The 24,438-nt window shown below is 37.0% G+C and overlaps 1 protein-coding gene across 6 annotated transcripts in view; it reads right to left on the reverse strand.

Annotated features, from left to right (window-relative positions):
* Window positions 1–24,438, reverse strand: part of NBEA (neurobeachin) — a 674,548-nt gene that overhangs the window by 62,238 nt on the left and 587,872 nt on the right. For all 6 annotated transcript variants that reach the window (XM_070800567.1, XM_070800569.1, XM_070800566.1 and 3 more), the window contains 3 exons: window positions 23,701–23,841; window positions 13,982–14,101; window positions 2,969–3,121 (listed from right to left, as the gene is read on the reverse strand). In XM_070800567.1, the coding sequence (XP_070656668.1) occupies window positions 2,969–3,121; window positions 13,982–14,101; window positions 23,701–23,841 (414 nt within the window). The remainder of the gene's footprint in view (window positions 1–2,968; window positions 3,122–13,981; window positions 14,102–23,700; window positions 23,842–24,438) is intronic.

Here is a 24,438-nt window from a genome sequence, read left to right on the forward strand (position 1 = left end):
GCAGCCATGAAATTAAAAGACACTTACTCCTTGGAAGGAAAGTTATGACCAACCTAGATAGCATATTCAAAAGCAGAGACATTACTTTGCCAGCAAAGGTTCATCTAGTCAAGGCTATGGTTTTTCCAGTGGTCATGTATGGATGTGAGAGTTGGACTGTGAAGAAGGCTGAGCACCGAAGAATTGATGCTTTTGAACTGTGGTGTTGGAGAAGACTCTTGAGAGTCCCTTGGACTCCAAGGAGATCCAACCAGTCCATTCTGAAGGAGATCAGCCCTGGGATTTCTTTGGAAGGAATGATGCTAAAGCTGAAACTCCAGTACTTTGGCCACCTCATGTGAAGAGTTGACTCATTGGAAAAGACTCTGATGCTGGGAGGGATTGGGGGCAGGAGGAGAAGGGGACGACAGAGGATGAGATGGCTGGATGGCATCACTGACTCGATGGACGTGAGTCTGAGTGAACCCCGGGAGTTGGTGATAGACAGGGAGGCCTGGCGTGCTGCGATTCATGGGGTCGCAAAGAGTCGGACATGACTGAGCGACTGATCTGATCTGAGACAGCATGCTAAAATCCTTACTACCTCTATGTGATTCACTCAGCAAATATTTGGTGACTAAATACTACTGCAGGCACCAGGGCAGATATGACTGAGAAACTGAGAATCACTCAACTCAGAAATCACTCAGTACGTAGTGGGTTCTAGGGTTGGATTTGTAGATGCAGTATCTTTACATTGATATCATAGTCAATATTCAAGTATGTGGGGCTTCCCTGGTGGCTCAGTGGTAAAGAATCCACCTGCAATGCAGGAGATACGATTTTGATCCCTGAATTGGAAAGATCCCTTGGAAAAGGAAATGACAACCCACTCCAGTATTCTTGCCTGGGAAATCCTATGGACAGAGGAGCCTGGTGTCTACAGTCCACAGGGATCACAAAAGAGTCAGACACAACTTAGCAACTAAATGACAACAATAACGAATTCAAGTATGTAAGGGTACTGTGGTAACTATGGACTACCTGTTCTAAAAATAAGCAGATTCTTAGAAACATGCATCACTAAAGTATAAATCCTTCACATTAAAAGATAAATTAAAGAGAGAAATCTCTTGCTTAAGAAGATAGTGTAAAACGACAACACATATCCAAAAGTACCAATTTATAGATTGAGAAGTGAGAGAAATCCTACAAAAAATTTAGGTACTACATGATATCACCTCACTTCCCAGGTGGCTCAATGGTGAAGAAATTGCCTGTCAATGCAGGAGACACAGGTTCCATCCCTGGGTCAGGAAGATCCCCTAGAGAAGGAAATGGCAACCCACTCTACGATTGTTGCCTGGAAAATCCCACGGAGAGAGGAGCCTGGTGGGCTACAGTCCATGGGGTCACAAGCAGTCGGACATGACTGAGCACACATGCGTGTGTACAAGATATTACCCCAGGATGAGACTAAATTACAGATGATCTATTTAGTAACTTTGAAGATAGGTTAAATGAGTCTTTAAACCGAGTCTACTGCCTCAGTACCAACTTTCTAGAGTAAGTATATTGAAAGTAAAATATGTCTTAGAGACAGAAAAGATAGCTCTAAAATTGAAGGCAGCATGTGACTGACTGACTGTGACAAAAAGAGACACAAAATCAGGGGTAGGGTAGAGGAAGGGATCATATATTTTCTGATCCTGTTTATCCAGAAAAGGCAAATCTTTATAGAGACAGAAAGTAGATCAGTGGTTGCCGAGGGCTGGTTGGAAGAATGGGGGAAATTGTGAGGATGCTAAAGGGAATTGGGTTTCTTTACAGGATAATAAAAATGTTCATAACTGACTGTGGTGATGGTTGTGGAACTCTATGAATAGACTAAAACCCATTTTTTTTTTAACTTTAAATGGTTGACTTGCATGGTATGTGAATTATATCTGTGTGATATATGTGAATTACACAGCTCTTACAAAAGAAGGGACTCGGGGATATATGAGATCCACTGTAATATGTGGGCATTATTTGGATTCTAATTCAAATAAATATACTGTCAAAACAAAATAAAACATATTTATGGGATAGCTGGAAAAAACTGGGAGTGAAACAGGGTTAAAAATATATTTTAGGTCATTGAGTTTATTGATCTAGTTCTTCAATTGGCCAAGAACTAGAAAAAGAACACTAGAGAGGTTGTTTGGTAAATCAGTTAATTCCATATACCAAAACCACACTGAGACTAAAATCTCCTTAAATATGGATAAATATGTTAAAATCTATAAAATAACCACATGCAAACATTCTATCAATATCTACACATTCTTTTACACCAGATATCTGTCATACAGATTTAAAAAGCAGTGGCATTTTCTGTCTAAGAGCGTTTACAGTATGAGTGTTCTATTAAAGTCAAGGATATGATACTTTAAGGTATGTTTCACCCACTCCAGTGTTCTTGCCTGGAGAATCCCAAGGGCGGGGGAGCCTGGTGGGCTGATGTCTATGGGGTTGCACAGGGTCGGGAACAACTGAAGTGACTTAGTAGCAGCAAGGTATGTTTCACACCTTACAATTTCTTACAGATAAATATGTTCTAAATGTACACTATTTTGTTTTGAATATTTTATGAGTGAAGAAAGAGAACAGATACAGCCAGTAGACAAAAATAAGGAATGGGTATTAATGTCAAGCATTTTAGAATATGTTGCATTAGTCAACAGATGCTCATCTGATTGTCTTCTCCTAAGGGAGCAAAGATAACTGAATTACCATTCCTTTATTAGTCCTCATGAAAGGAAAATCCACTTTACAATAAAGAACATTGTCAAAAGACAACTGTAAAATCCTTTCTTTTTTCTCAAAAAATTAACCTTGTATTTACAGATGTTAAATGAAAATTTGTTAATAGCTAAAAACATAAAAAAACTACAGAGTATTTTTTACTTCCTTGTGACTGCTCAAGAAAGAACAAAATTGCTCTTACCATCCTGTTGATTCGTACAAAGTCTTCGGGTTTTTTTGCCCAAGGGGGAAGATCAACATCATTTACCACTACTTCATCTTCTCTGACTCCAAGATTATATCCATTACTGTTGACAAACATCTCCGGAAGGTAATAGAATTCTGGAATTAGTTCCTGCCAGGAATAAAAAATGTAGCATATTAAACCACTTTAAAAATCAGTTGAACAGAAGTATTAATTTATAAAAACTATATAACAGAATTAATTTCTTCACTTAAATCCAGTATTTTATTACTTGATTCTATTCTTCATTTAATTTTCTTCATATAAGAGCCTAAGAAGATATTTTTCTTCAACAATATGCTTGACAAATTATAAGATTTTCAATCTTGTCTTGCCACGGATTACTTAAGAGAAATGGGTTACAGAATCAACAATAGTTCCCAACAGTATTAGTAAACAAGTATACAATGCCATATACACAAGTCTACGCTGTTCAACAGACTTTTCTGAATACTATTAAAATACCAAAATTTAAAAAAAGTTTAAAATATTGCTAATATTGTTTAAAAATCATGCAGCATCTTCTACTTTTCTTTTTGACTCCCCTGGCAATTACAATACATGACTTTCATGAAGAGACTCAGAGTTTCACTTTATAATTTGGCAAAATAAATTATTTTTATACCTACCACTAAAGAAAACTAAGAGATAATGCAACATACTAAGTTTTAAATATTCTGCATGTGCCACTCGAATAGTAAACTCTTAAACTGAACGCAAAGACAACTTGTGTTACTTAGTGTATGCACATAGGACATTAACAATTGGGTTCAAGGCAAACTTGTGTTTGATGCACAATGTCTAGTATGTGGTTTGCACAAATTTAGAATAAATATGCCACAGAAACTGATTTCACAACCTTAAAAATTTCTGTTGTCCTTTCTTTTAAAAAACTGCAGGAAATGAAGATGAAAAACTACAGTTTTTACGTATACCATCAAAAACACGAAAAATACTAATCTTCACAAATATCAAGATGAGGGTTAAATTAACTTTATACTGTGAAAATTATAAGAACATTTATTTGAGTAACATGTTCAACATGGATGGCATAGTAACCAAAATTTGCATCTCACTATGGGTACACAGGGATGCATAAAAACATTAAAAAAATCCCAAACTGCCCGAAGCCACAGAAAGGAAAATAAAAACTCCACAAAACAAAGCAAGCAAGCAAACAAACAAACAAAACAGAACAGACTCTGAGGTCTTCAAATAAATTGGATTCTTCAGCCCAAGAAATGCACATACACAAGCATTCTCTCTATGGGTTCTCATACTAAAACCAACATTTATCTGCTATAGCATAAGAGAGTTTCCATGTGAGCAAATCCTCTGTGAGAAATTGACCCTTATCCATTCTTATGATGCTAAATGTGAACCATAAGAAATATATAATAATGTTTACTTCTCCAGCATTATCAGAGTTTGAACAGATTCACATAAATGAATTTTCTGTATAAGCAGAGCTTAGGTTTTTAAGAATCCATTTCTTCCATTTAAGCCATTTAAACAGAAATTTCCAAAATCCATTACATAATCCCCAATATTTATTTATTCACGTAGTAAAGTCTGAATACCAGACATTTTGATGGGTACTGAGAAAACAAATAATGAACAGACATGGCCTTACCTTTGAGTGATTCATATTCTGGCCTATGGGGCAGATGTATGAACTGGTGGTTACAATACACAATAATAATGAAAGAAGTACAAACAAGGCACGAGGGAGCAGGAAGGATAGAGCAGGCAACTCTGGCAAGTCAGAAAAGATTACACTGGAGATGGGACATTGAGTTTGATAAAGATGGGGAAGGGGCAGGGGGACCAGCAGGGAGTACTGCCAAGGAGTGGCAGGAACTGAGTATGCGTAGAGTGTAGGATATTAGGGGACAGATCAAGATAGAGGGATGAGGCATACGGAGTCAGATGAATAAGGAAGTTTTATGTCCACCTAAGCTGTTTGGATTTTGTACTGCAATAATTTTAAAGAAGAGCTATTGCCATGGTTACATCTGTTTTAAGGCAAGACACTAAGAGTCAAAGTAAAGAATAAAGGTGGAGAGGAGGGAGCTCGGGCATATAAAAAGGTATATAAAAAGGGTGGCTCAGACAGTAAAGAATCTGCCTGCAGTGCAGGAGACTGGGGTTCAATCCCTGGGTCTGGAAGATCCCCTGGAGAAGGGAATGGCTACTCATTCCATTATTCTTGCCTGGAGAATTCCATGGACAGAGGAGCCTGATGGCTACAATCCATGGGGTCACAAAGAGTTGGACACGACTGAGCGGCTAACGCTTTCACTGTTTGAGAAAACATGGGAAATTAGTTCAAGATGTAGAACATTGCTATCTGAATGTTACCCGTTTTATATATGATACAGAGTAGAAGGAGCCTCCCAAATGGTCCCAAATGGGGAGAGGAACGAAAGCTCGCACAGTTGCTTCATGTAGAGGGTGATTTATATGTAAGAGGCTCACATAAGTCAGGGATTTCCCTTCTGTCTTTTGTTGGATGTTTGTGTTCATGTTCTGTGTCCAGAACTATACTACATAAGCTTTCTTAAGGACCAAGAGGGATATGCTGTACATCCACATGGATACGGCAACACAATTTATTTTTTTATTTAGACCGCCCAAAGAGTTTCAGTTTATCTTCAACTGTCTCGGTGCTCTCATGTTTTCCGTACATATTATTTCCCATTGTTTCCTGTGGAATAGGGTTATATAATATATATGGTTATCATTAACCTGCATGCCTCTGTAATACTATTTAGTATTTCACTGAATGTTATTCAGTTATATTTGCAAAGGCATAAGAAGCCTAGGATTTTATATTAATAACAATTTGGGCAAAGCAGATTTTGAGCCTAATGTTGTGAGGTTTATATTTTGTTGAATCCTCCACAGCTTGTGGTGCTATACTCTGTACACAGCAGGTGCTCATTAAATATTAAACTGTTGAAGATGCTAGACAAAGTTATTTTAATATCACTAGAAATCCTCTGGGGAATATGCAAATGGTTGGAAGAATGCTTCAAGATAGGAAAAGAGCTAGTGGAGTACTCGATTAAACCAAAGAAAAAAGGATGCACGAAGAAATAAAATTTGCATCTCCTGATAGGATACTTTTGAAGCTTAAAAAATGTTATCTTGTTTATTTTAGTTATGCTGAAAGGTTCAGAAGTGGAAAAGAGTCCAATTTAAATTTTTGAAAAGTTGGTTTTAACAATGCTAGAAAAGTTGTAGCAAATCTGAAAACGTGGAAGACCAGGTCCTTTTCATTTTAATGAAATGAAATTAACTTTAATTTAAGTTAAATGAAATTGCTGGCTGTCACCAAAGAGAACAAAGTGAGGCTGAGGAACCTCCGCCCTGATGGTTATTTAGGGAGGGTTCAACAGGAACACTTGGGAAGGCTTGAATTGTGGCCAATCATGAAAAAGTAGGACCATCAGGGCCTTCGGGATGATCCTTAAGTGAGACATTTTCTCCACTCTGGTCCTCATCTGGCCGACCAGACCATGGTCATAAATTAGGGTGTTAACTAAGATGTTGGTGTAAGCTCTTGGTGGCTTGACATTTGACAGGATGAAGAAACTCTCCCTGAATCACTCTGTCAGTTACTTTTGGTTTTTTAGGATACAGATTAAAAAAAAAAAAAAAACCACACAGACACATTTTAAAGCAATATGAAAAATTCCTGAGGCACGGCATATTTGTAAAACCTTGAAGCTCCAAAAGACCAAAGTTGCAGAGCTGGGGAATTTTTTTTTTTTTTTTCCTTTTTCCCGGAGGGAAAGAAAGAGAGAGTAAACCACAAAAAGTCTAGGGAGAAGTTGCCAAGGTAGCTGAGTGGGTGCAAGTTTTTATGCCTTAATTTTATTGTTTTAAAATCTTGTTTCAAATGGCATTTTGATTTTAAATTTAATACATAAATACAAGGCATCTGTACATAATTTATGCTCACATTTATATTGCTTAAGACATTTATTTTTTAAAATTTCATGAATAAGAGAGTTTCATCGCTGAGATTTAAATGTTAGGTCCAAGAAGATAATAATCACTATGTCTGGGCTCCAAGACAAGCAAAGAGCTGAAATGTCACATCTGGTCATTCAATCTTGAGACAGCAGGAATTATCATTTGTATCTTACTGTGTCATGCACTATTCTAAGAACTTCACATCTTTCTCTTAATCTTCACAAAATCTTCCTAGGACAGGTATCCTCATTCTTCCCACTTTGTAGAAATGAACATTAAGGTTAAGTGATTTGCTAATAACTATACTGCAAATAGGTGATAAAGACAGAAGCCAAGCCCAAACACTTTAGATCCAGGTCCCTGTGCTCACATTCTGGTTTTCCTTTTAAAGCAGTAACAACTCTGTATGACTTCATTCTGTTTTAATTTTCTGTGTAGCAAGTCTCCTTTTCTTTCTTTTTTTTTAAATTTACTTATGCTCCCGAGTCCTACTGTGATGGAAATTCCAGACACGGATCTTGTCTCTCTTGTTCACCTGTTCACCACTGACTTGTAAGAATGGTGCCTGACATATAAAAATGGTACTCAATACATATATGTGGAATGAAAAATAAATAGATCATTGCGATATGTTCATTAAATCCTGAATTTTTGCCATGAAATAGTGGTAAAAAGTTTTGAAAGCTGTGGTTTTCAAACTGTGTTAGTTAAAGCAGTTACCTCAGGGCTACCAGTCAGTTGTAGTGAAAGGGAAGGCTGGCAGGCTGGCAGTTTGGGGACTGTCCCTTCCAGTGGGGAAGTGCAACTTTCTGTGCATTGGGATCAAATCATTCTGAGTTGAGATCCAGACTTCTTGCCAGTCTGGGCAAATTTCTTAAGCTTTAAGAAAAAAACAGTTCTTGATATACAAAATTGTGATGTATGTGTCACATACATCACAATTGTGTATGTGACAGCAACTAAATCACAGTTTGGATGTGAGGATTAAAGGGGGGCAACATGTGTGCAACAACACATTCCACAGCTTTATGCAAAGCACATTTTTGAAGCTATTCACTCAGTTGATAGAGTTTATCCAGTATCAAAATACATCCTGTAATCAGGTTTTTGTTTTTTTTTTAAAGTTCTGTCACTTTGGGTATTTATGTTTGAATGGATATCTATGTAGACATTTCAGATGATTTAAACGTTTTTATCAAATATTTAGACTGACTTATATGTAACCTAAGCTAAGCAGATGTATAAGTTACTTGCGCTTCAGATTTTGGTTTTGTCCAAATGCACAATTAGATTCAACAGAATGGTATAAAGCAAACTGAAACTTACAAATTTCTAAGAATTAGTAATTTACAAAGTATTTTCAACCATCCCTGTAACAGTCTGCTATCTGGCACGTCCATTTGCCGATTCCTCCCACAAAGAGGTGGACTCTATTCTCCCCACCTCTGAATACGGGCTGGCTAATTTCAACACAGAGAATGGGACAGAATGACACCCCAGGGCTTCCACAGATGCCTAAGACTTAAGAGGCTTGGCAGCTGCCTCGTTTGTTTCCTGAGAAGCCAATCATCACATAAATCTGTGTGGCTGCCATATGACTGGAAAGATTGTATGGACAGACAGACAGTCCTGGACAGTCCCTGACCACTTCGTCAGCTCAGATGAGGCACAAAACATGAGAATAAAGCCATCTTGGCCTGGCCAAGCCTCTCCAGCTCCCACTGAAGCACAGACCTGACTGGTTTCTACTGAGCCTTAACTCCAATTTCATGATGGTCAGTAAATAATAGTTGACGTTGTTTTAAGATGGGTTTGGGGTGATTTGTTACACAGTGATAGGTAACTGAAACAGAAATTGATGCCTGGGAGTGGAGTCCTGAAGTAATAAAAACATGTGGCATTGGCCTTGAGACAGGCAGGAGGCAGAAGCTGGAAGGATGGAGGTAAGGAGGTGAGGAGACTGTTGGAGGCAGGTCAGTCAGGAAGTTGCTATTGGAAGCAGGAGAAAATCAATGCATGGTTTGCAGTATGGGAAAAACTAACCTGATGCATGCCTGCAATCATTTCAAAGACAGAAAAAGACCTAATGAACTCGTGCTTCTGGTTAAGGATGTTTCTAAGCAGAATGTCAAAAGTGACCACTGGTTTCTTGTAATAGTATTTGTCGTTATTGTTGTTTAGTTGCTCAGTTGTGTTCGACTCTTTTTTGACCTGATGGACTCAAGCCTGCAAGGCTCCTCTGTCCATAGGATTTCTCAGACAAGAATACTTGAGTGGGTTGCCATTTCCTACTCCAGGGATCTTCCCAACCCAGGGACTGAACTTGTATCTCCTGTATTGCAGGCGAATTCTTTATTGCTGAGCCACCAGGGAAGCTCCTTTACTAGTACATGGATAAAGTATTATGAGCTATGGAATAACCTGCTCAGATTTAAAGTAGTACTTAGAGAAACACAGGGGCCTAGGACAATCTTGTCAGATTCTCAAAATTAAAAAAAAAAAAAGTTCAGACAAGGATATTCTAAGGTGCTGTAAGTAAAATATAACCATAGGTAAAAGGGCACCTGTAAAACCCTTTGTAACTGTTCAGGAAAATTTAAGATAGCCGTTTACAGGCCCACTTGGCCACAAAAAGGGATTCCAAGAATCTTATGAGCAGGCTCCTTCTTGAAAGAACTGGTGAGCAACAGTTTTTTTTTTTTTTCTGATAGTGAACTATAATTTGATACACAGAAAAAATCCACGAGTTTTTAAAGTTGCTGCACCAACTTGGGCAAAAGAGGGTTTGGCCCCAACTTTCTGTGACCAGGAGTTGTACCTTCCATAGTAGCCCCTTTCTGAACAGACTGTCTGTTGAGGTTTACCTGTTCCTGTCTCACCTCTGGGGGCTGAAAGTACATGGGACAGATAACTCGTCTTTTTATCTTCCAGATCCCCAAATTAGGAATTTCTGCACCTCATCTGTATCTGGACCTGATAGACATCATCAGCTACTAGATTTTGAGCCTGACCCAATAATGGGATGAGACTGTGGGGGATAAGCTGAGTATATTTTGTTTGTAGGAGGAATGTGAATTGTGACTGGAAAGAGGACTTAAGAACATTTTTTTCAAAGTTGACCACAACGATCCCATCAACCTCCATGTACTTCTGAGATGTGACTTTGCTGCTCATTTCATGGGGAAGTGGAGTCCATTTATCCTGTCCCTTGACTTGGGCTGGCCCTGTGACTTGCCTTGACCAAAAACAATACTATGGAGGTAACAGTATGTGACTTCCAAGCCTAGGCAATAAGTGGATTTGCAGCTTCTGTTTTTTATTTTCTTGGTAGGGAGACACCATGAAACAAAAATTGTGATGGTCTTCCCAGACAGACTATACAAAGAGAGGGAGGACCAGACAGTCCCCATCAGTTCCAGCCATACTTGCTAAGGCACCAGGCATGTGAAGGAAGTCATCTTGAACTTTTCAGACCCAGAGGAGCCAACCAATTTGACCCCACATGGATCAAGGACAAGCTGTACCTGAGGAACTTTATTCTGATTGCAGAACTCTGAGAAAATAAATGGTTGCATTAAAAAAAAAAATTTTTTTAAGCCACTAGTTTTGAGGGGTGGTTTGTACACAGTAATTAATGATTAGAGTATGACTTGATCAGTCAATTACTCCAAACTAGTCAATGTGGCTGGGCTTCCTAGGTGGCGCTAGTGGTAAAGAACCCACCTGCCAATGCAGGAGACATCAGAGACGCTGGTTTGATCTCTGGGTCAGGAAGATCCCCTGGAGGAGGGCATGACAACCCATTCTAGTTCCTCGCCTGGAGAATCCCATGGACAGAGGAGCCTGGCGAACTACAGTCCATAGGGTCGCAGAGTCGGACACGACTGAAGAGACTTAGCACCAGCTGGTATGGCTGGATATGATTGTGAGATCATGCAGAAAAACCAAAGCAGCAGACCATCCAACGGATAAAGCACTGGGAATAACCGAATGGCCCTCAGTGCTGGTTCTGGCTCCCTCTTTACCTGCAGTGTGAACTTAGGCGAGTCACTTAATATCTGTGAACCTACTTTATGGAATAGGGATAATGATCTCTATCTTATGCTACTGTTTTGAGGACTGTATCAAATAACCAAGAAAAGAGCCTGTTTGAAAACTACTGAGAATTACTTGAGAAGAATGAACTCCCCTATTACAACTGGTAAGTGCACTCCTACAGAGTCACGTAAGGCACCAGCTTGCCTACTTAAAACAACAGCTCTTCTGTTTACTCTCTTACCATTGACAGATTTCTGTTAATCAGCTTCTCTTTAAGGAAAGAAGCCAAGTAGTTTAAAATTTCCTAAATGAAAAATAGTGCAGAAAGACACCAAATATTATTAAAGAAATGGCAAGATGAATATTAAAACAGGCATTTTGTGTCTGTAAATGTGATTTCTAGTATGTTTTAACAGCTATACTAAAACCCCATGGTACAGTTAATAGTATTATACGTGTCCCTCAATAATAAGAAAATATGCTCAAACAGAATTTCTAATTTACAAGCTTATGACAAGTTCAAGCTGCTGAGAAATTGGACTTGAAAGTATGTCTTAGAATGATAGAAGACCACTATTAACACTATCATAATTGTATACCTATTGCATCAAATCTGACATTCCAGTTTAATATATTTTTCTGAGAGAGCATACCATTTTATGGCTTCCTAGTGAAATCAAATCCAACCCAGACGTTTTCACTTTTCTAATATAATTCACTGCAAGGTTTTAAAGCCGCCATCTCTTTTCTTCCTTTTTTCCAAAGATTGATGCCCTGGCATTCGTTAATTCCACAAGAGCTCATAATGGGTCAATGAGTCAGTGGTGAGCACCTCCATTAACTGTATTAATTTACACTATGTCACCTTAATGACATTTTGTCACAGCTCCCTTTTCTGACATCTGCATAGCTATTCAAAAAGTAATATAACAACTTTTGAAGGCATTAAGGAAAAATTAGTATAAGAACTTCAGTAAGTTGAATGTCACTGTTACCAAGACTATGCTAGAGCAGAGAAATTAAAAAAAAAAAAAGGTAAAAATGAACTGGTCTGACTTAACTCGTAAGATCTCTCTTTAGAGAGGTCACTTCACCGTGGCTCCTTCTCTGCCCAGCTTGCACTCATTACCGCAGGACAAGACCGACGCTAACAAAGAGAGAATAAAACCATTCCCTTTGTCCTAGTTCTCTTTTATACAAGACCTTAAATCTACATTAGGAGATACTGCAGAGGCATTTTTCTTTAGAAATATAAAAACACTGGTCCCGAGACTGACATGTAACTAGGCGAGATACCTGGTGATCAGAAGAATCAATAAAATTCTTAGGATAGAAGGTAAAGCCTAAAACTCTACCTACATACATAAATTAGGATGACTGACTCACGTGTGGGCTTGTGAGGGTGAACGTTTGAATGAAGTTGAAAAACCAAGTTTCTGTTTCCTGATGATGTCAAGAGTTAAGAAAATGGTGTCACGAAAACAAGCATTTTCACTTGAAAGTTTGATATAATATGGACACAGGTCTGAATTAAGATAATTAATAATCTTATGTATGATAGAAAGCCTTAAAATATAGATAAGAATATTTAATTCACATTTAAAATAGCTATTGAATGCTTTTTAAAGTTACTGTGTTAATTCTAAAAGCCTACTGACTCCCCATTTTATGTTAATTCTCAAAGCATTATTAAATAAGAAATGGATTCTCTTCTTGATATCATTCTTTGTAAATCAGTTTAAATGATGGTTTATGGATCTTTCAGAGTTGAATTCCTTAGTGAAATCATAAGTTTGATAGGAGGAAAATATGGGCCTTCAGAGTTTCATATAGTAAGAATGAATATTAAATTATCTTATTTCTAAATGTGAATACATTGTACATATAAACTAATATTCATTTATGCAAACTCTGACAGCAACAAATAAGACACATAAAGATGCTGCAGTTTACTTGGATCCATTCTTTTTGTTTTCTGCTTTGAAAGAAACTAAATAAAAGTTGTACTCATTCAATTTCTTATAGTTCAGTAACACTGTAACTGCCTTTTAAAAATGTTTGCAATAAAGCATAAACATGTAAATGACAATTTTTACTTTAATTCACTACCTTTTGTTGGATTAAAACACTAAATGGAATGATACTATAACATTTGTATATTCAGCAGCATGAGTGGCAGTGATGAGAAACGTCTGAAGAAAAAGGGATTAAAATAAAAAACATATATCTATGTAATAACCGGATCATATAATCTTATCAGAAAAAAATGAGGAAAAAATTGAAGAACAAATGTATTTTAATGTTTTGAATGAGACTATTTTTTTAAAAATGAAAGTCCATACAAAGGAGTAATACATCTTTATATATACCAATAGGTAAGCCAGTAGAAACAGTAAAATGACTCTGCTCTCCGGCTGGCCCAGGATATTATGTGTGTGTTGGTTTAATCTAATGTGTATTGTTGCGTAGTATCCCCAGGCACAGTCAAGTAAAAGCTAAGGCTGTACAGAAAAGCCTACATTTTAAATGGGTCTTGTCATTAATGCTTTATTAATTGCCCCAGGCTACGTAAACCCAAAGCTGGGCAAGCTATAACAATATGACACATTAAGGTCAAATCCAATTCCTGCTGTGTTTTCTGGAATGAGCCAAATATTGAGTTAACAGCAGGAAAGGCAATTTATAGGCTTTTCTTTCCATCTACCGATTATTCGATCTAAATTAGATGGGAATTTTTTAAAATAACAAAAACATCTTAACTGAGTAATATAAAAGAATCTTGAGTCATTTTCTGTGACACTCAAAATTATTTTCAAGTTCCTCTTAGGTGTACCACATAATTTTAAAATATGATGGAACAAAGCTGCAGAATAAAGTATCTTATACACCCACTTAAACAAATAAAAATTTCAACACAGTTTGAAATTAATATCAACAAATAAAAGAGCTTACCTTTACATCAGAAGTATCTCTCTGACTAGTTCTCCAAGACCTCGCGACGGACGAGAATGTTCGATTAGGATGGTCAAATTTTCCATCATTTGCATTCAGGAAGAAGGTTGTGAAGGGTTCCTAAACGAAAAAAAAAAAAAGAAAAGGAAATCAATAATTTGACCCTTCTGAACACAACTGTTCTCTTTCTTTGTAAAACATGACTTTTTTGGAAACCTTTTGAGGTGGAAACCATTTTGAAACCCTTTTGAGACCCTTTTGATCCTGTCTTTTGAGGCAGGATCCTGTCCAGAGGGGCTGGTCTGAGTCACTCTGGGTCGCTCAATCACCTGTCACTCTGCAACCTTGGCAGCTTATGTTGCTTCTTGGCCTTCAGTCTTCTGATTTATAAAATGATGGAGTTCTAGTGCTCTGTGATTTTATGACGAATGACTTTGCATTGCTGTCAACATATAACTCAGATCTACTTTCTCATAACTAAGGCCACACATAGTAACACTGCAATAAGAAAATCTCTCTGACACTATGGTGTGAAAATTGCATAGGGGATGTCCATCTTAAGACTACCTGAAAGTCTCCTAAACTTACTATATTATGACTTGATGTTTCTAAAATGCAAATCTCCTTGACTGAAATCCTGCCATAGCTTTTCAGAACTCTTAGGAAAAAGCAGAAACTATTTGATTTGTCTTAAGAGAGCCTGAGTGATATGGAACCTGCTTAACTCTTTATCTCTTGCCATTCCCTTATTCACATCCTAGGTCTTGCCATGCTGGTGTCATTTCTTGTCCTCTGTATGGGATATTCCCTCTTCCTGCTACAAACTTTACCCTCTACCTCATCAGCCTGACTTGGTTAAGCTCTTCTTATCCTTTAAGTCTCAGCCCAAGATGTTGTTTCCTTCTGAAAGACCTCCCTTGATTTGCCAAGCTCTCCTATGTTCAAATGGCAACATATATTTCCTCTAACATCCCTGAAGAATTTGTGACTGTTTTTTGAAATTGATTTTTAAACATTTTTTACTGGGGTATAGTTGCTTTATAATGTTGTGTTAATTTCAGCTGTACAACAAAGTGAATCAGCTATATGTATACATATATCCCCTCCCTCCCACCCCATCACTCCATCCCATCCCACCCCTCCATCTCACCCATCTAGGTATCACAGAGCACTGAATTGAGCTCCCTGTGCTATACAACAGCTTCCCACTAGCTGTTTTACACAGGACATACGTCAATCCCAATCTCTCAATTTATTCCCCCTTACCCTCAAGTCCACCTTTCTGTTCTCTATGTCTGCATCTCTGTTCCTGTCCTGCAAATAGGTACACCAGTACCATTTATTAGATCTCATATACATGCATTAATATATATTTGTTTTTCTTTTTCTTGTCCATCTTCCCCACTATATGAATAGGTTCCAATGCTCCTTGGAAGAAAAGCTATGACAAACCTAGACAGCGTATTAAAAAGCAGAGGCATTACTTTGCCAACAAAGGTTCACATAGCCAAAGCTATGGCTTTTCCAGTAGTCATGTATGGATGTGAGAGTTGGACCATAAAGGAGGCTGAACACTGAAGAATCGGTACTTTCGAACAGTGGTGTTGGAGAACACTCTTAAGAGTCCCTTGGACTGCAAGAAGATCCAACCAGTCAATCCTAAAGAAAATTAACCCTGAATATTCATTGGAAGGACTGATGCTGAAGCAGAAGCTCCAATACTGTGGCCACTTGATGCAAAGATCTGATTTATTGGAAAAGACCCTGATGCTGGGAAAGATGGAAGGCAAGAGAAGAAGGCGACAACATAGGATGAGATGGTTGGATGGCATCACCAACTCAATTGACACGAGTTTGAGCAAACTCTGGGAGATGGTGAAGGAAGCCTGGCATGCCGCAGTCCACGGGGTCGCAAAGAGTCGAACATGACTGAGTAACAACAACTACCAGATTCACTGTTTCATCTCCAGCACTTAGAAGAACTCCTGGTACATCCAAGCTGCTCAATGTATTAAAACAATCTGCTGAAGGAATGAATGAAATGACACTAAAACAAACCAGATAGGACTAGATCAACTCCAATCCTTCTAGTATTCTGTGACTATTACCTTACTGCAACATGGTGTCCATCATTAAGTACATATTCCCTTAGCAGGAAACCTAGGAATAACGTTATCACAAGGTCCTAATGCATTTAAATTTACTGCTTTTTTGTTATGTTACTCATCATAACAAAGATGAGTATTTATTTACTTTCCTATGGTTCAGTCCCTCTCTTAAATCTAGGATAAATGACATGTCACTCCTAGGTTCAATAACATTAAGAAATCTTTTCTACATATGTAGGTTTTATTTTCTTAATATATGATCTCTGTTCATTCTTTTATATCTGTAAAACATACTCTGTCTCTTTAAACTCCTCTTTTTGTCACTCATCGTAAAGTCCAGTTGTCCGGCAACAGCTATAAATATTTATATTCCTCAATATCTTCCTGAAATTTAGTATGGCTGGATGTCATCAATTTTATAACTTTGTAACATGCCACCAATTTTCATGTCTAATACTGAATAACAGAAAAGTATGGTGAAAGAGATAAGATGAAGAATGATATAACACTATATAGGTAAATTTTGATTTTATAAATAAAAATAGATTTTGATTTACCTCAAAATCAAATATGCATCCAGTAGGTCTATATTGTTGTTTTAAGATTTTAAGTGATTTGACAGACAAGTAGATGCCACCAAAAATAAGTATGGAAAAATAATTTAGGGATGTCTTTCACTAATTAACTTACTTTGTAAATTTTAGACTCCCTATTAAATATAAGGTAGTCAATGCAGCATATCTTATCACTAAATTAAAGTGGGGATAGAAAAACTCTAGAAATAGCAAGAGTAAACTGAATGAAATATGACAGATCTAAGTTTGAATCTTGGTGGAACCATTCACCTCTCGTAAGCAAGTTACTTAACCTCAAGTAGGTAGCAATATGAAGTAACCACATCTCAGTTCCTTCATCTGTGTTAACTGGGAATAACAATACCTGGCGGGTAATTCAGATTAAATAATATTGAGAAAGGCTGTAGCATCAGAGATGACACAGAGTGGTGACGATGATGACCAGCTTCATGCCTGGTGTCAAGTACCCATGTCGGGCTGCAGCCAGACTGACAGTTCCTTAGGTCTTATTCATCCCTCTATCCTTAGAGCCAAGCATGGTGCTTGGGTCACAGTTAGTGCTTAACTAACGTTTTTGAATATACATAAACATACAAGGTACTGCTGGGAGAAGGAGTATGGTTGGATAAGAGTAAGATACAGTTTTTCTAGTCAGTTTTTAACTACTAGTTTGACCAAAAAGTTCCATCTTCAGAATCCACTTCTTCGTTATTCTAGGATGCTGATGTAAGGGCATTTATGTTTTCTTTGTAGGTGGTAGGTAGAGAATAATTTAGAGGGATTCAAGTTGTCTTCATGATTTTTAACCTATTATAGATATGAATGAAGACCCATTTATATATGAAGAGTCTTACTTCTTATCATCAACCACTAAAAGCTGATCTCTACCCTAGCCTGAATTATCAAACCCTTCCTTAGTTCTGAACCCTTAGTGAAGTCATGCCAAGAATAAGTGCAGATGGGCACAGTGAAAATACACCTGAAATTGAAGAATTATTACTTCTGGTCATGAAGTTGATGAATCTGGTTGTACCCAAAACACAGAATATTGAAGAATTCCACATTTTTTGCTGTTCCACATAGCCTTTAAAAGGATCTGGTTAACAACTGTTTGAGGGTGACATACTTCTTTACTGATATATATTCTCATTATTTCCAAAGGCCTCCAGCTGCTACAGTGGTAGAGTACTAACAGAAAGGGATAACCTATTTGTTTATAAGTGGGTAATGATCTTTCAAGCCCTGCTCACTGCAGAGATTACCTTTTTCCATGTGTTTCCATATTACCTTCAAGGCACAGTCCAAGGACCTTCTGTTTCATTTGATTCATGCTTGACTAACACAGAGGATCAAGCTCTATATTAAGTTTAAGAAACTTTAATATTTATTCACCTGACACATGTTGATCAAACCATTTTCAATGTGTATGCTCAGTCACTCAGACATGTTTGACTTTTTGTGACCCCCATAGCCTGTAGCCAGCCAGTCTCCTCTGTCCATGGGATTCTCGAGGCAAGAATACTGGAGTGGGTTGCCACTTCCTCCTCCAGGGGATCTTCCTGACCCCGGGATTGAACTCATGTTCCTTTCTTTCTATGTGTATATCACCATATTAGATATTTTATCATTCTTCTAGAAAATTTTTGCTTTGGAGATAAGGTGGACAAATAAACAGAAATTTCAGAAATTAAAATACTTGGACTTGTTGGGATTTAAAAACTTCAGGTTCTGTCCTGCAGTATAAACGGCTGATGGCAGACTTCTTTCTCCTGATTACATCTACCCTAACCTTCCAACTCTTCCTCGGGGACAGAAAGTCAAACTAGCCTGTCCTACATGGGAAGTACGAGGCCTATTGAATTAGGTCATAACCTTCAGTGCCTGCAAGGACACTAACAATCTGTCCTGCCTTCCAATGATGTGCAAAGAAAGTGAAAGAGTTACTCGCTCAGTCGTGTGTGACTCTGCGACCCAATGGACTATAGCCCGCCAGGGCTCCTCTGTCCTTGGAATTCTCTAAGCAAGGATACCGGAGTGGGTTGCCATTCCCTTCTCTAGGGGATCTTCCCGACCAGGGACTGAACCCATATCTCCTGCATTGCAGGCAGATTCTTTACCATCTGAGCCACCAGAGAAGCCCTCCCATGATCTGATCGCAGACAACTCACCCTTCCTGGGCTATCCAACTCTGTCACTCTTCCCCTCTGCTCTTTAGACAACTCTATTTTTCTGTCTTACATGACTTCCACTCAGTCATCCAGAAGAGTCTTTTTTATACCCCCTCTGCCCTCTTCTTTCTCTTTGTTTCATTTGAAACAAACCTCATTCCTTGGTAATAGTGCCGGGACATAATTTTATCAAAGAAAAGATACATATACCTTGAAGTTATATAAAGCATAATAAAGACCAAAGGGAAGGGAACTAAAGTTATGAGCACTTTTTGTGCATGGCACTGTATTATCTCAGTTAACTAACTCAATCATCCCTATTATCCTTTAAGTGGGTGTAATTATCCCCGTTTTACATCTGAGAAAGATCACACTCTCTGAAATGGAGGAATCATTGTTTACACTGTGCTGTGTTTAACTTCAGAAGTTTATTTTCTCCCAGTGTTTTCAAAAGAAATCAGAAGTATCTTTTAGAATCTTCAGAAACCTTTGTGTTTCCCATACACCAGGCTCTTGTTTAAGAATCCTCATCTTTCTCAAAGTAAACATACATTGTCCGTTAAGTATCAGCAATCAAGAGAAACAGGATGGCAATATTCTATTCAGTAGCATTACATTTTGGTCTTAATTACAATGTTTGCATTAAGTGCTCTTACTATTTTTTTTTCCCCACTACAAATATATACTGCCGAAGATATATTACAGTTTAAATAGGCTTTTGGGTAGGATTTCAAGACAACTCATAATTTATGAAGTAAGTCCCCAATTCTAAACAATTTATCAATTAACTTGTTGTACAACCTATTTAACTTCCTAAAAATTATGATTAAATGTTTGATAATGGAGTTTTGAACAGGTAGGTTGAATATACTGAATGTGGAACTTGAATAGGTTACTAAAGGATATAAGAGTCCAATTTAATTACTTCATTGAATATATTTTATATTCAGGGTAAGATTTAAAGCAAAAATATTCTAAGTAAAATGTGTCCTTTTATACTATTTAATGCTGAACAAACTCTAAAATTCTGTAATAGTTTATTCATCATTTGCCCAACAGCAGGTTAGCAGAGAAACAGCTTTTTCAGAAACGTGTAATTTAGACAAGTGACTTTACTGGTGGTGTGTCTAAAATAATACTTTTAAATTTCAAGTAATGAGGTATATAGCTAATTTGCATTTTAAAGCAATTATTATCAATGTCATACTAAATATATTGACTGAAACTAATAATGAGTTTAATGACTTTGGGTCTAGAAGGCTTGAAAGATAAAGAAAAGATATTTATTTTAATCTATATTTTATTTTTATGAACAAATTTTCATTGACACAAATTTTAATGTATTTTCTAGTTCATAAACTCCTTGAGATGGGAGTGAGGAAATCACAATTCCCTGGGCCATTAGGTTAAACACTTAGTAAGCTATTAGACTGTGATACTTCTATTTATAACAGTACAACTTGAGATGCATTGGCTAAATGAGTTCCCATAAAAGCAACCCTATAGATTTCTTCTTTCAATGCAGGTCACATGTGACTACTGAGTACTTAAAATATGGTGAGTTCAAGCTGACTGTGCTATAAATAGAAAATACATCTGGATTTCAAAGAATACCAAAAAAAAAAAAAGTGAAATATCTTATTTACAATTTTTATATTGGTTACATGTTGAAATTACAACATTTTGGATCTATTGGGCTAACAAATATATTTATTAAACTAATCTCACCTTTTTACTCTTACTCTTCTTACTTCTTGTTTCTTTTTACTCTTAAATGTGGCTACTAGAAAATTTAAATTATATACATAAGTGGCTTGCATTACATTTCTGCTGTTCAGCACAGCTATAGACAATTCTAAAAGGGAGTGTGTAGGGTAAACAAGGGTAGCATTTCTGCTGTACCCCTGCAGAGAGTCAAATTTCTCTACTCCATTTACTCCATTTCTCTAGAATAAGAAATACATTTAGGGGTGAATTATAATTTATTATTTGATAAAATGTTTAGTTTATCAGGGATAGAAGTGTTAACTTAAATCAAGCTGTTGATAATAAGCATTTTTATAAATTCATATTTAAATTCTTAGAAAACCAATTTTAGACTTATTTGATTATACAAAAGCCACTGAATATTTTATATATTTCAAAATACTATAATACATAATATGTATAATATACTGTCATATAATTCTCAAACCAACTGACTTGATAGTGGTTTTTTCAGAAATGGTTCCTGACTTGTTTTTAATCCCAAGATGCCCTAAAAAGGTGTCTTACGCCTCCGCAGGGTGATGGCTCATTACAGCAATAACTGTTTCTTGCTTTTTGTTTTCTTGTTGGTCTATTTTTGAGCTCAGATAAAATATTTTACATTTATTGTAAAGGACACCAGCTGTTTGAAATCTTGACTGGTGAATTTTTGGGTTTCTGTGTTTAGTTTTGACCTGTGGCTGAAACTGCTGCTATAAAGTTCTCTATATATGTGTGACTGTAATTCAGAAAAGCCTTTATCTCTTTTTATGAGCATCTAGTTATTTTCTTACACCTGGAGAGAATTAATAAGTTATTACAACCCATAAACTAAAGGTGTTTTGTTCTGATTGGTTTATAGTGGTAAACAGACACGTATAAATCTAATATTCCCCCCAAATTAACAGAAAGTTTTTTAAAAATAGAACTTCTCTGAAGTCCTATAGTTAAAAAAATTCTTAAATGGCTAGCTCAGAAACATTTTTATAAAAGGATCCAAATTTACATAGTTAAGGTGAATTTTTGAACAAATTAGACAAACAACTTTGGTCTAAAAAAGTTTTATGTCTTTTCCTTTAGTTTATAATTATAGACTTTGTTTTTTAAAATAAGATTTGAGTTTGTTTCCTTACAGACTAAGCTAAACTTTAATTTCTTACGTTGGTTTAGGATTATGAAAAATATAAAACAGGCATCCAATTAAACTGAATCATAATTCTGACAAGCTTTTTTCATAACAGTAATTATTTATAGTACATTACCTACCATTAATTTACAAGTTACCTAAAACATACACATACTACATGTTTGTTATGAGTTCAATTTGCTTGAGGAAACTCTCCAAACCAAACTGTTTTTTTAGGCAGTGGGGAAAAAAACCCTTGTCAGTTGGAGATGCATTCCCTACTTTGTCAATGTGTTTCTGAGGCAAATCAGCCTCATGCAACAGAGTAGTCTGAAGTATATTTTGGTAAGAGGAGATAGCATTATATATATTGATTGTATTGACTGAGACATTTACTCCACAGTCATTTATAGTTTTAAAAATATCTGGCCATCTGACTCTAGTAATTGCTCTCAACTAAACTAGATTGAAGAGGGCAAAACCAAGGCAAAGAAATTTTGCTAAGATTTTTTGCATTAATATAGATGAGAAAGAAGAGGAACCTGAACTAAGGAAGTGCCAGAGTTAATAGAGAATGGAGATAGACTGTAGATGGTAGAACCTATCACATGTGATGTCAGACTAGATGTAAGGAGCTGATAAAATGGAGAAAATATCCAGGTTAGGTAACTGGGTGTGATAAATGCAGATTATTTAGATAAGTAATCAGTAGGAAACACCCCTGCACATTTATGAGGGAGATGAGAAATTTATTTTTGGAAATGTTCTTTATAGTACTGCGAGGTGTTCAGGTACAAAAATATAGAAAGACACAGAAATAAGCAAATATATTCATATCTTAGAAATTCAGGTTAGGAGCCCAAGAGAAGTGTCTGCAATAAGAGAGAAGCTGGCAGTCATCAGTTTAGAACTGAATGATATAGTCCAGATAACACATAGGAAAATCCTGGGGAACAGAAATATTGAGAAAAAGAAAACTGAGCATGAGATAGGGCAGGACAGTTAGAATGACAGAAGGGAAATCAACAGAGGATACTGTCAGAGGAGCCATGAGATGGAGAAACTTCAAGTGGGAGGAGGTGATCAATGGTGACACATGCTTCAGATACACCATGGAGCTCTGCCATGGTGCCCTTCACAGAGATAGTTCAGCAAAGTGGTGGGAGTGGAACCTGCATCAAGCAGGATAAAGACTGAATGTGGTGATAGACCAGCACAGTGCAGAACCGGATAGTACCTTTGACTATGCAGGGGGAGACATGGGAAGTCACTAAAGAGTGGGTGGGGGCTGGGAGGAGGCATGTATGTATGTGCATATGTATGAAAGTATGTGTACGTGTAAACTGCGTGCTTAGTCGCTCAGTTGTGTCCAATTCTTTTATGACCCCGTGGACTGTAGCCCGCCAGGCTCCTCTGTCCATGGGATTCTCCAGGCAAGAATACTGGAGTGGCTTGCCATTTCCTCCTCCAGGGGATCTTCCTGACCCAGGAATCGAACTCCCGTCTCCTGCATTGCAGGCAGATTCTTAGCCTGTTGAGTCATGTGTAAGTATGCATTTAAAAGATTGGAGAGATTTGAATTTATTTATGTCTTAGGAGAAAGACAAAGCAACAGAAAGTCTTCAAAAACATTAACTGTTTTTAAAATACACAGTCTCATGAAGCAAGACTGGGAGGGCTGGGAAGAACGCCAGCCGGTGACAATCAGTGAGAAAGGAAACACTGGATATTAAGGACACAATCTAGGAGTCTGGTTCCTTTTGTAAATGGTTTAGGTTTAAGAAACTCAATCTATCTTTCTAACCCAATTTTGCAAATAAGGCAACTCATTAACAAAAAGGAATCAGGTTTTGCTAGAGTTTGGCATCTTTCATTTCTACTTCAGTGGTCTCTAATCTCTGCTTAAAACTAATAAGTATATTTGATTTTTATTTAATTTCCTTATATTAAATACTGAGATATTAAAGGCAAACTGTAACTTAATGAAGGCACTCACGATTCGAACAAGCCAGGATAAGGTGGATGTTGCCGTAGAATAATGTGTGTTGTAATGGTAGGGAGGACTCTGATCATCTTCCCAGGTCTCGTAGCGCTCCGCATAAAACACAGCTCTCTTTGGGTTCAAAGCACCGATCGGCTGTAAAAAGAGAAAAAGAAGCACTGTGTTTAATATAGTCATATTAGATATTCAACATTATAACTCTTTACTTGAAAGTATTTACTGTGAATTCATTTTAACAATAGACTATGTGTTATTTTGCATTATATTTTTACCAAATTTGATTTTGATATTGACATTTGATTTTGATAATCACTACATTTGTTAAAATTCACTCAAGAAATGATTTATGTATGCAGGGTTTCTAGGTTTTATTGAAAGTTTCCATAAACTAGATTCTCAGAGATGAGCCAGTTTAAACTGTTAAGGCAAAACCAGTATTTTGGTGTTATTTTGTCTACCTAACCACAGCCATAATGAATATTTAGCTTGATCACAGGAAATCGAGTGAGAAAGTGAAGAAGCAGTTGACCATGTGACCATCACATTAGAAAAATCTTGTCTTAATAGCCAGTTACCCAGAGTGTGAAAGACAGTAGTCACACATATGGAAACCCTGTTGGAATTTTAGTCCCATTATTATACAGATGTAGCAAGTATTCTTTTATTAAATTCACCTGGAAATCTGAGGCTGGTGGAAATAATCCAGACAATTCAGATTCCCTGGAAAGCATT

The sequence above is a fragment of the Bos indicus genome, chromosome 12, assembly GCF_029378745.1.
Source record: "Bos indicus isolate NIAB-ARS_2022 breed Sahiwal x Tharparkar chromosome 12, NIAB-ARS_B.indTharparkar_mat_pri_1.0, whole genome shotgun sequence".
In the NCBI taxonomy this organism is placed as follows: Eukaryota; Metazoa; Chordata; class Mammalia; order Artiodactyla; family Bovidae; genus Bos; species Bos indicus.